General features: G+C 35.1%; 1 protein-coding gene across 1 annotated transcript in view; it reads right to left on the bottom strand.

Moving 5' to 3' along the window:
* Positions 1-426: 426 nt before the first annotated feature.
* The window catches only part of CAND1 (cullin associated and neddylation dissociated 1), a 39,832-nt gene continuing 27,680 nt past the window's right edge, over positions 427-12,578 (bottom strand). The window contains exons 8-15 of the mRNA XM_074226195.1: positions 9,975-10,267; positions 8,086-8,227; positions 6,214-7,707; positions 5,177-5,272; positions 3,646-3,815; positions 3,235-3,399; positions 1,642-1,749; positions 427-995 (exon numbers count right to left, since the gene is read on the bottom strand). Coding sequence (XP_074082296.1) covers positions 771-995; positions 1,642-1,749; positions 3,235-3,399; positions 3,646-3,815; positions 5,177-5,272; positions 6,214-7,707; positions 8,086-8,227; positions 9,975-10,267 — 2,693 coding nt within the window. The 3' untranslated portion in view covers positions 427-770. The remainder of the gene's footprint in view (positions 996-1,641; positions 1,750-3,234; positions 3,400-3,645; positions 3,816-5,176; positions 5,273-6,213; positions 7,708-8,085; positions 8,228-9,974; positions 10,268-12,578) is intronic.

Raw genomic sequence — 12,578 nt, forward strand, 5'->3', positions numbered from 1 at the left:
TCTCTCAAACTGACATTAAGAAAACCAATTTAATCCTCTCTCCAGAAATGTTTTCTGTGCAAAAATAAATATCTGAAAATTGCACTGATACAATACTTATTTAACTTGTATTATGAATACACTGCACATGCTGCTTTACAGACAATATATATTTGTAAACTTGCTCATGCAAAATTAGTGTGTACAACAGGGGTATTATTTGCTAATCCCCATACTTAAAAAAAAAGATACCTTCTGTTTTTCTAAAATGCCAAAACCCTCTGCGATATAATAAATCTTACACAGAAATTCTTATCTGCCAGCCAAAAGAAATAAATTTATATCGTTGAAACAAAAACAATAAAAGTTATACAAAAACATGGTATTTGTCTAGAGGCTTTTCTGATTTTGTTTTAAAACAGTAAAAGAAGGAATTATAAAAGAAAATTCATGGTCACAAAATTTTAACATTTTAATCCTAAACATTACAGGGCAAATGGATACTGGAACCTAATTCCATACTCCATAAATTCTAACTTTATTTCCATTTTAAATGTGGCTCAAAAACCACTAAAACATTAGTAGTTTTACAACCTTTGGATTATGGAAATACATATTTTTGAAATAAAAGCTACAAAAGCAACAATGGAAGAAAGCCAAACTGACTCCATGAAAGAAAATAAAAGTGGAACATTGTGAAGTTTTAGATACTTCTCTTTCCATTTCTTATGATTAACCTGTCAATTCAGTGCATCATTCAATATAATGGTCCCCATATGTTGAACAAACATTTAACTAGTGTCCATTGATTCCAAGTTAGTGGATGATGAATCTTTCTGGATACTTTCAAAGATGGCTGCCAGCTCTGGGTTAGAGCTTATTTGTGACTGGAATTCGCTCATTAGTGGACTTTTTTCCGCTTCTGGAATGGTCAGGAGCGCTGCTACAGCCCTCATGGCAGATCGCTTTAGCTCATCTTGTTTTTCAAATTCCTGTTTCACTGAGTTTGCCTTTACCTACACCAGAGAGCAAAGGGGAGAAATTAAACACAAACAATTCCTTCAGGTTCAATATCTAGAGACATTTTTTGGGTGTTTTATAAAATCCCAGATAATAATCTAGCCTACAAGTTATGCAGCCTCCAGGGGGAGCTATGTGGCACAGTGGATAGAGCAAGAGTCAGGAGTACCCAAGTTCAAATTTGATCTCAGACACTTAATTACCTAGCTGTGTGGCCTTGGGCAAATCACATATCCCCACTGCCTTGCAAAAACCAAAAAAAAAAAAAAAAAAAAGATACGCTGCCTCCCAACTCCAGGTCTTGCCATCTGCCATACTCCCCTGCCCTGCCTCCTGCAGACAAACTTTCTTCTACAAACCCTCTCTTCCAATTAGAGCATGAATTCCCTGAGAACAAGGAGTTTGTCCCTTTTTTCTTTTTTTTTTTAATCTCAGCATTTAGTAAACATAGGTGCAAGGTACACAATGAAATGCTGAATAAAAGTTTTTTTCATTCATTCACTCAATTACACAAAACACTGAGACTGAACTTGATCTGAAGTGTTCTAATAATGAGATATTCGTACCTTCAATAAATTTGGAAAATTAAAAAGCTTAAAACATCACCAAGTTCAATTGAAGTCAACCCTCCTCAATGTTTACCTTAGTTGTACATGTGGCACGTAGCGGCTCAACAAGTCTGTCCAATCTCTGCAGTACTGCACTTGGACAAAGGGTAGACAGTCTCACCAACATCAAAAATGTAAGCATCTATTAGGAACCAAAATAGGCAAAAGTTAGGCTTGGGACAACTTTCTGAGTATAAAACAAATACTATTCAAGAATGCATTAGATATCAAGTGCAATCCTTAGTAAATGCCAGAAAAGTTGATATAAAATAGGAAGAAGAAAATATACAGGCCATTAGAGCCCAAAACTCTTTCCTTTTCTTTTTCCCCTTGAGGGTCTCAACTTAAGGTCCTGATGAATCACTACCCATAAGAGGATTTCTCTTTTCTATACACAGTGAAAGATAAATAATTGCAGTTAACTATATACCACTTCTGGTCCAGTTAACCAAAGGCCCTAAACCGAATTCAATAACTATATACAACTATATTTTACTAATAATTTGATTCTAGAAGTTAGTTTTACTATCAATTTTATAAGCCATGGCTAACTACTAGAAGCCAGGAGGTTGAACAAAGAGGTCTTTAAAAAAGGCTATTCAGGCATTCAGGGGGCCTAACCAAATCCACTGTTACCTTCAATCCAGTGAGAAAAAGAGAATAGCCTGGGCAATCTGCATGCAGGATTGTGACTATGGCTTTCAGCATACCCATACCTCCTACTTTATTGCTTGCTTTCTTGCCACTCCAGGCCTTTGAGGTAAATAAAAATGGCAAAATGGTATGCGTGATGTCTTTTGACTTGTATATGAATTGTGTTTAAGTGGGGAAGAGTTGTACAAAGGCATCAATCTCACTCTTTCACTTAAGTCTAGTGGCAAAACAAAAGTCAAGATGACCAATGATGACCCAGAATGCCAGTAGATGACCTTGGTATCTCTGACATCTAATGCCAACTTCAGTCTCTTGATGGTCATTGAAACAAATTGTTCTCAACAGCCCATCTACCAGGGGAAGTCTTCTCATGCTTGGGATAAGACACCCTGCCTGCTCACGATGGTGATATCAGATACCAATAAACTGGTTGAGCCCATCTGCTGAAATGGTTTGGCAAGATGTAGTTACCATATATGCTACAGTTTTGGAATCACAAGTGAGACTTGAGCAAATCAGGTGGACACCAAAGGTAGGTGAGCAGCCCTTATTATCAGAGGGACTAGTATTTCCTGAACAACTCCACATCTCAAATAATACTTACTACACTAATTCAGAATAGGGAGCAATCACCATAAACTGAAGTTAGGGAAATTCACTCTACAGAGAGTATGACAGATGTCCAGACTGGGAGAGGAAATGTCACCAATAAGTAATACTGTGATACTTTGGTCCAACTTTCTGGTTGTTTCTGGAAAAGCACAACCTCCTGGAACCCCACTCTCCTACTCCAATAGTTATCTTCTATAACGTACACAAACAATAGTAATCTGCTTTTGTTCAAAACACAACTAACAATTAACTACAAACAGCATGCTAACTGTGACCAAAAATTCTACTTTCTTATTACACTGCTAACATACATTTTATGAGAGTCTTAAAGACATTTTACAAGGAAACATAAATATCTCACCTTAATATCATAATGGTCCTTCAAACCATCTTCAACGTGGTTTAAGAATTCAAAGATGTCTAATCTATCAAGACAACTGTCTAGAAGTGTATACATGCACTCAAAAGCTGCCTTTCTTATATCCAGGCCATCATCAACGGTATGCTTGAATGGTCCCATTTCTACCTGTTAATAAGACAGAAAATTTGAGTATGTATATGAGTGCTCATTAAATAAGCTTAAATAAGTTTATTTAAGTATAAATGAACTGGGGCAGCTAGATGGTGCAGTGGATAGACTACTGGCCCTGGAGTCAGGAGGACCTGAGTTCAAATCTGTCCTTAGACATTTAATAACTGCCTAGCTTTGTGAACTTGGATCACTTAACCCCATTTCCTCAAATTAAAAAATATATAAATGAACTTCACTTACCTCTCTTATAAGTTCCTTTCTAACTTTTGTCTCATTGTAGAGATGTGGAAGAACAGTATCTAAAAGATCCCTTATTAAGGATGGTTTATTATGTGCTGCTGAATTAAATGTTACCAGGGCTACTCGTCTTACATTCAAATCAGGATCTTCTAAAGTTTTTAAGAAGTCCCCTATAAATAATGAAAGAAGCCACTTAAAAACTAACACAAACTGAAAACTTTACAATTATTTCATAATTCTGTTTCCTTTCAATATTATTCTTCCCAAACTTTATATTTAAGGAGGCATCATGAAATTATAAGTCCTAAAAGGGGAAAGGGGATAACAATATGAATGAAAGAGGGAAAAGGAAGGGAAGGAAGCAGGGAAGGGGTGGACTCTAAATTGGGAATTTTATAAAGTCCTTTATCCCTGTGTGCAAGCTAAGTAACTTTGTGTTAAATGGCTTCACTCTACAAATGTGCCATGAATTCTCTTGATGCTCTTCCATATAAAGCACCCTAACAATCTAAGAAAGTTCCGTATAACCTCTCTAAACCTCCCTTTACAGATGCACAGACAAATGTTGGGAGTCAAAAAGTCAGTCTATAAACAAGCTTAAAAAGAATGATCTTCTCATCAGCATTTAGGGTAAAACAAGGGTCTAGAAAAAAAATCAGGGAAAGCATGACCTCTCTTCTAAGAATATGGACCACAGGTACAAAAATGTTTTACTGGTAAGTTTTGCTTCACTATTTTTCTTTGTTATAACTGTAAATGACTGATATAAAAACAACACATAGCATCAATTTTAAAAAGACTAAGGACAGGAAGCATTAAGGTTGAATTCACCATTAAAAGTATGAAATCTAGAAAAGATATTAAATAGGTTCTTAAATATTTCCTTACAAGACTCTCTTCTTAAAAAAAAGAAACCAGAACACAGCAACTTTAAACAACTTAAACAATTATTTAAAGACAACATTATTTTAGAGCTGAAGGACCTCAATCTTTTAGAATCGAGAAATTTATGTATCTTGCCCAAGGCCACTCATCTAGTTGGTAGCAAAGCTGGGATTAGAAACCAGATCTCTCAATATCCAATTAAAGAGCAATATCAAATCTATGTGTCTTTCTGAGTAAATTATTGTTTCTGGTACAATATGTATCCAAATATCCTAAGAAAACTCATGTCTCCAAAGAGTAAAACTTTTCACCACTCTACTTCTGTAATTTACCTGTACACTATTAATTTACTCCATAAATAATTAAGCCCCTTTTAAACTCAATAAACAATGTAAGAATTCTTTTCTTTTTTCTTGTTTCCTCTTCAACTCCATTAAAATCTGATCTGTTTGGTGATAAGTGGAAAAGAAATTTTATGCCCACTACAATGTATACGGTATGGACTCTAAAACTGGATACTGAAAAATTAAACCAGAGTTCTAAACCTAACTCTGATGTTACTTGTTTGACCTTAGACAAGACATCAAATACTTCCAAATATTTCTAAAAATCAAGTTAATAAGAGATAAACTTTGTCCCTACTTACCTATACAATTCTTTAGTAGTGGATCTATGGGTTGTGGATGGTCAGAAATAGTAAACTTCACAGCTGTAACCACTGAACTTCGGGCATAAGATGAGCCTGGTAAGAATAATAATTTATTGACATAAAAACACTAAAAATTCTTACCATAATTACTTTCAAATTGATGTAGTAACCAAACTTTTTATACTTCTTTAATTTTTATTTGGCAAAGAATGGTGCTTTTTTTTAACTGTACTCAGGATAACAAAGACTCAAAATATGTCCTCTGACTTTATATTCTATATCAGGACAACTTTTCCAAAATGAAAAATTTACAAGTAATTATTTCCATGATCATTGTACAGAACTGAACTAGGGGGGGGGGGGGGAATAAATCAGAAAAAATAAACTTGCTTGGCTTGGAAACCTTAATGTTTACTTTTAAAAGAAAAAAATGCAACACTAACATTAGTTTAATTGTTCATACACATTCTAAGTATCTTCTCTTACCTAAAGATTTCAAAGTAGTCAAGAACATCATCACCTATATCAATTTTTACTTGTCTAAAGGAGCTGAGACACACAAATAAATCTAAGGAACCATAGCAAATGAAAATCATTTCAGAGAACACACTTTATTGAGGGTAATTAGGGCTTTAAGTTTTTATAACTATTTGTACTTAATAGTATTAAAAAGTAGTCTGGTATAAAATATTAACTCAAATGGATGAATACATCCACACTTATTTCTTCAAAAGTGGAAAAAATGGCATTAATATGGAATATTCACTATTAAATAACCTAAGTATTCCTTATCTATTAAAAAGAAACAAATTGGCAATCCTCTGATCAAACACTCTATTTTTCTGTGTTAAGGAAAAGAAATCAGAAATTTGGGTGACTTAATTAAAATGTCTCTTATTGCTTCTCAGAATTTAGGTCTCCCAATGTCAAGATCTTTTTTTACATTTAATTACAATATTTCAATATACAAAACAATTAATGACTATCCAAAGCAAAAGACATATTCCTTTTTCTCAGAAAGCTTATGTACCTACCTGATACTAAGTACCCTTTAAGCCGTGGAAGCAGAGTTTCTGGATCAATTAAAGTGAGTTTACCCAAGCATTCAGCAACAACATTCCTGGTTCCTTCTTCCGCACACTCACAGTGTTTCAGCAGTAAGGTCCAGATGTTCTCAACATATGGTTTAAGGCCTACCACTGATGCAGAGCTAATAATTTCCTTCAAGGAATGAAGTAGAAGATACTGCCTCTTAGGCTGACTGGTTATTTCTTGTAAGACAAATGGTAGATATTCAGGAAGATTGCCAACACTAATGCTACCTAATGCATAGGACGCTGCCGATTTGACTTCTTCACTAGGAGATGAGAAGGCTTCTAATATTACAGATTTAAGTTCAAGTTGTCCACTTAAGTCAATATGATGCCCAACTTCCCCAAGAGAAAGTAGAGCTAAGAGACGAATGGAATCAGTAGACCTTGAGTTCTTGACATCTTGAATAAATTGACCTACTACAGCTGGTCCCTCTTTAGGGCATGCTCGAGTAAGGGCAGCTACACATTTGGCAATGGAATAGTAAGACTGCTTGTGAGTAAGTGCTGTGCTTTGAGCATAAACTGGGCCTGTCAACATGCGTAACAAATCCATGTATCCTAAATTATTTGTTCCAGTTACAACCAAAGCTTGGAAAAATTCTAACATGGCACTGAGTGCTCCTCCTTGCAGCAAAGGTGATCTCACAAGTCCAATAAGTTCATTGAGTATGGACCCGCTTATCTTTGAAAGGGAAGAGGGGTACACTTTAGCAAGTGTAGTCAGAAAGCTGATAGCCATCTGGGATACATGCATATCACTTTCACTGATAAGAGGTGGAAGCTCATCCAGAACAGCATCAATCATGGCAGCTGTTAAGCTGTCACTATAGTTTTTAATTAGGATGTCTAGAGCTGAAAGGGTACCCAGTTTCAAAGCTCGCTGGTTTTTCCTAAGAAAAGAAGCAAGAATAGGTACTCCTTCTCCCAGGACAGGTCTTAAATCTATCTTCAAGGGGGACCCAGCAATCAGTGTCAAAGACTTCACTGTTGTTAACCGGGTGATTTCATTCTTTAGTCTCTCCAAGAAAATCTGAAGGGTACTAGGTAGATCACTACCCAGATTGTCTCCAAGGCTACAAATGATTTGTCCCATACAGGAGATAGCCCTCTCTTTGACTTCCTGATCAATGTCAGCTGCTTTTAACCGTTTGATGGTACAGGTGAATAAATCTTTGATGTAGGGAGTTGCATCAAATGAAGAAGGTTGATCTAAAGGACGAATAACTTTGACAAGCTGCTGAGTAACAAGAAGTGCTTCAGATGTGATCTTGTAGAATGGATCACCAACACAAGCCACTACTGGAGGAACCAATGCCTGAACATGCGGATGGAAGACTTGAGGAGAGTGGTTACAGAGGATTACGTAGAGGCATGACAAAGCATCTATCTTCAGATTTGATGAGCTGGATTTGTCATTCAGTGAGAAAATTATCCCTAAAATGTTAAGAAAACCCAGAATCACTATAATGCATTTTGTTCAAGGTAGAGAAAATACCTCAAGAGGTATCTGAATTGTTTAAATTGTTGAATAATTGAATTGTTGAAATTTCTTCCAAAATTCTTTCCTAGTTGTATTTAACAAAGATTAAAATTAAAACTAAGTTCTTTCCATTTCAGCTATAAATACCAATCTAATTTTTCTTAAAAACAAATTACTGTGACAGAACAATCTATCAGTTAAACAACTGAAGTTATGAATGTAATTTTATAGTTTATAGTTTTCATTTTGAAGGAAATAATTTAAAACTAAAGGCATTAAATTTGAAATAAAAATTGTAACTTCAAACATCAATTCTTTGTTACTTTTCCTACCTGGTACAAGTACAGGAATGTGCTGTGTGAGTGCCCCAGGTAATACATTTACCAGCTCAGTTAACATGTTAAAACAACACTGTCGAGTCTTCACACTTTTCTCCTTCATCTGTTTGTGAAGAGCTTTAACAATGTTGGGAACCTATAATTATCAAAAAAACCACCATTAACTGATTTAGTCATTGGGATTTCCAGTGTAATTATCACAAATTACTAGGGAAAGGGAGAATGTACAGGCTGGAATGCATCTTTTATTTGTTTTTTCAGCTAAAACTTTTTCACTATCCATTTCCAACTCATTTCTTCGTTATACATTTTGCATTAAAAACCCACTAGTATTGACTTGCTTCATATGAAAGTAATTTTGCCTGTATTAAAATTCTTGGCTAATTCATTCTGTACAGCAACAAAAGTCTTTTGGTACTAATCAACTTAGAAATCTAAGAAATGTACTGTTTAATCTCAAGATTATCAAAGCTATAATTTTTAAATGATTCAAAGAAACATAAGAAACATGGTTTAAAAGAACATGGGGGGCAGCTAGGTGGCATAGTAGATAAAGCATCAGCCTTGGAGTCAGGAGTACCTGAGTCCAAACCCGGCCTCAGACACTTAATAATTACCTAGCTATGTGGCCTTGGGCAAGCCACTTAACCCCATTTGCCTTGCAAAAAAACCCTAAAAAAAAAAAAAAGAACATTGACATTACACTTAAGCGTTCATAATTTTAATTGAAGAATGCTCTAGCAGAATATTGTGAATAATAGTGGCACTGACAAATATGGTTGAAGAACAGGATATTTCTGTTTTATAAAGTTTTCTATAATTTTTCTAAAGGCAACATACAAATCCTTCCTTTGGGTCTGTCTTATAAATAATATGCCCAGAGGATTAAAAAAAACACATATTCAAACAACAATCCTCCCACCTCCCCACCCCCAAATACCTACAGATGAAATCCAGTCCAGGAATACCCCTCATCAAGTTCTTAGCTTTTAAATGACAGCCACTTATCCAAAACAGAATTTATTAATAAATATTCGTTGTGAACAGCAAGGTAAGTTTCTAAAAACTTCTTAAAAACAATACAACCATCAGGCAAATGAACAATAGCAAGACACTGGGCCCAATTCTCTGAAGAACCATCAGAATTACTGCAGATTTCAGAAGAAAGTACAGTTCTATCTGTACCTCCTAAAGGTAGTAGGCACAACACAGCAGAGACCACTATGCTTAGATCCTACCTCTGTGCAATACTACTGGCTAAGTAGTCATCATTACCTAATGTGTCTCAGGCAATTCCCCAGGACCCTTCTAAGCCATTTTAAGGATTCAACACTGGAGGTTAAAGTTTCCACACCCCAATTCTATGTGTAGTATCAAATCTATCATATATCCCTCTAATTTAGAACTTTTTGCTTCCCAGGTATATTTCTCAATAAGTTTTCAATATTAAAACATTTATGTACCCTGCAAAAAATATACAATTTTTAAATGATATGGACAATACTAAGAACTCCATGGTGGAAATGTAATGCAAAATTCTAACAGTTATAATAACCAACCAAAATTTAAACATGAAGATTAAAACTATTATTGACCATTTAAGTTTTATTCTTTATCAAGTAGATAACAAACCAACAACATTATATTTGTGGTGTGATCATCACCTGGCAAAACACATTCATATTATGATCATTATGAAATAGATGGTCTTGGTTCACAATCAAATTAAGATTTTCTAAAACATTAAAATACTACAGCTTTTCTGTGTGTGTGTGTGTGTATATACATACACACACACAAACACACACACATACATACACATATATATGCATAATAAAAAAATACTTGACAATCGGAAAGCCTTTTCTAAATTTTTTACAAACCTGACTCTGAAGCATTGTCAGGGGTGTTTCTCCTTGTTCCATTGCATCAGGATCACAAAGCCAACTCTGCACAGGACGAGTTTGCTTCAAAAGGGAAAGATATGCATGGAACACATCTGCTTTTACGTTCTCTTCACGTTCTTTAAATCTGGCTATCAAGGCTGGAGACACAGTCTTGTAGAATTCTGGAAGCATTTCATGCCGGGTGCTAACAACAGCATCTAAGCATTTAGCACCTGCCCGTCTCACTTTCCAACTCATGTCATCATCATCACTATATTCATCATCACTCCCTGAAGATAAAATTTTTAAAAAATAGATTAAGAAAAATACACAAATTTTAGGAGTGTAAATGAACTGAGATTCTTCACAATGGAAACAGGTATTATAAATGACATTATATTATCCTACAACTAGAAAACCAAATCTAACTAAAGAATCAATATCTAAATAATATCTAAATACCTAATATCTAAAAGTTACATAACTATAATGAAATATCTAAATATAATGAATAATATTATATAATAATATATAACTATAATGAAATATCTAAACCTTCTTTAAACATTTCTTAAATTTATTTTTATAGAACATGGCTATTAAGGTATACACAGAAATCACATTTTCTGACAACGAGAGAATTCTCCAAATATATTAAGATTTATCCCCCTAATATTTTAAGGTATCAATTTAATTTGTATGGAAATCATCCTGAGACCACATTCTACTTACTCATCTTATTAAATAGAATCGATGAAATCTCCTGGTACTAGCTTGTTTGATGAATATTTGCCTCTTGCCCGAAATCTAGAGATCCTCCATACATCTGCCTTCACTCATGATCAGGACTTTATCCCTCTGGGCTACTAGAATATTTTTCCTTAAATATCCTCCCCTCTTCAATTCACCCTTCACAGAGATGCTCTAATCATGTCACTTCTCTTCTAAAATATCCTTTCTTGGAAAACATTTTCCGTTGTTTAGAATTTAGAGCCCTAAATTCAGGCTCCAATCTTCAGGTCATAATCTTTCTGTGTTCCAATCAGATCACATATGAAATACTGTGTTCAGTCCTAGAACCCAGTGTAAAAATAAAGACATTGATAAGTGTTATGAGGAAGACAATCAGGAAATGTTGTATGAAGACTGGCTGAAGGAACTTTGGGCATTTGGATTGAGTCTCAAATCTTGTAATTCTGTGTTGAGTTCAGCTCTCGAATATGATTTTAAAAATGGTTCATGGAGAAGAATGGTAACACCAGAAAAGGGATCATGGGATTTGAGAGTTGAAAGTAAATACACAAATTTTAGTAGTGAAAATGAATTGAGATTCTTCACAATGGAAATAGGTTACTATAAAATGGCCATTAATTTATTCTACAATTAGAAAACTAAACCTAACTAAAGAACCAATAATACCTAAAATGGATTTGCAGTTAGAAGACCTGAAGCTCATATCCTTCCTCAAAAGCTTGCTAGCTCTGTGACTCTGGATGATGAAAATCATAGTTTGCTGTTGAGTCCCTAAGTCGAGTCTTATTCTTCATGGCCCTATTTGAGGTTTTCTTGGCAGAGACACTGGAGGGATTTGCCATTTCCTTTTCTAGCTCATTTTATAGATGAGGAACTGAAGGAAACAGAGGGTTTAGTGACTTCTTAGCCAGGCTCACAGAGCTCATCAGTGTCTGATGCCAAATTTCAATACAAATCTACCAGACTCCAGATGTGGCACTCTACTCACTTAACCACCTAGTTGCCCTATGGAACTAGCATTTATTAAGTGAAAAATGAACTGAGGTTTGCGCCAAGCATTGTAGGAAGCGTTTTTTACTTCTCTTTCACGGCCACCACTCTGGAGAGCAGGAGCTCAGATGAGCTCAAACAGAGGTTAAGCGACTTGACCATAACACGGGCCCATCCTAATGGTACTGGTTTCTCTTCCTGGAGGAGAGATAGACTGAGTGAATACTCAGCACCCAATACTATAGGTATGGATTCCTTTTGAATAAGGATTGAACAAGATGGTTGCTTTTAACTCTCAAATCCCATGATTCCTTTTCTGACATACTTTTTATCACTCTTCTTCACAAACCATACGTTTTTTGAAAACATACTTTGAGGGCTGAGCTCAACACAAGATTCGAAACTCAAATATATCTAGTCCAAGGTCTTTTAGTCCAATCCCTCCTATCATTTTAACTGGATGCTTTTATTTTTCCTACAACAATCATTTTCTGACCAAATTATCCCTCATCCAGAACCAGACATACTCCCAAAAAACCTTTCTTTTTTTGTAACAAAGAATTATCATTTTGATTGCTTCAACAAACAATATTCAGCACTTACATCTGCTGTAAGCTGCAGAAACTTAATATTTAACTTTCAGAGGCTGGTGGATTATGTTTCAAATTAAATATTACAGAATAAAACTACTACCTAATGTCTACAATATACTGACATTTGCTTTAAATGTCTTTTCCATCATTGTTGATGGCTTGTCCTTAACCCTTTATCCTGCCCCTCTCTTCCTCTTAACTTCAGTCTTTTATTTTCCTTTTAAATTTCACTGCAGCCCGATCCTTTTGACATCCCCATCAGCAC

The sequence above is a fragment of the Macrotis lagotis genome, chromosome 2, assembly GCF_037893015.1.
Source record: "Macrotis lagotis isolate mMagLag1 chromosome 2, bilby.v1.9.chrom.fasta, whole genome shotgun sequence".
Taxonomy (NCBI): Eukaryota; Metazoa; Chordata; class Mammalia; order Peramelemorphia; family Peramelidae; genus Macrotis; species Macrotis lagotis.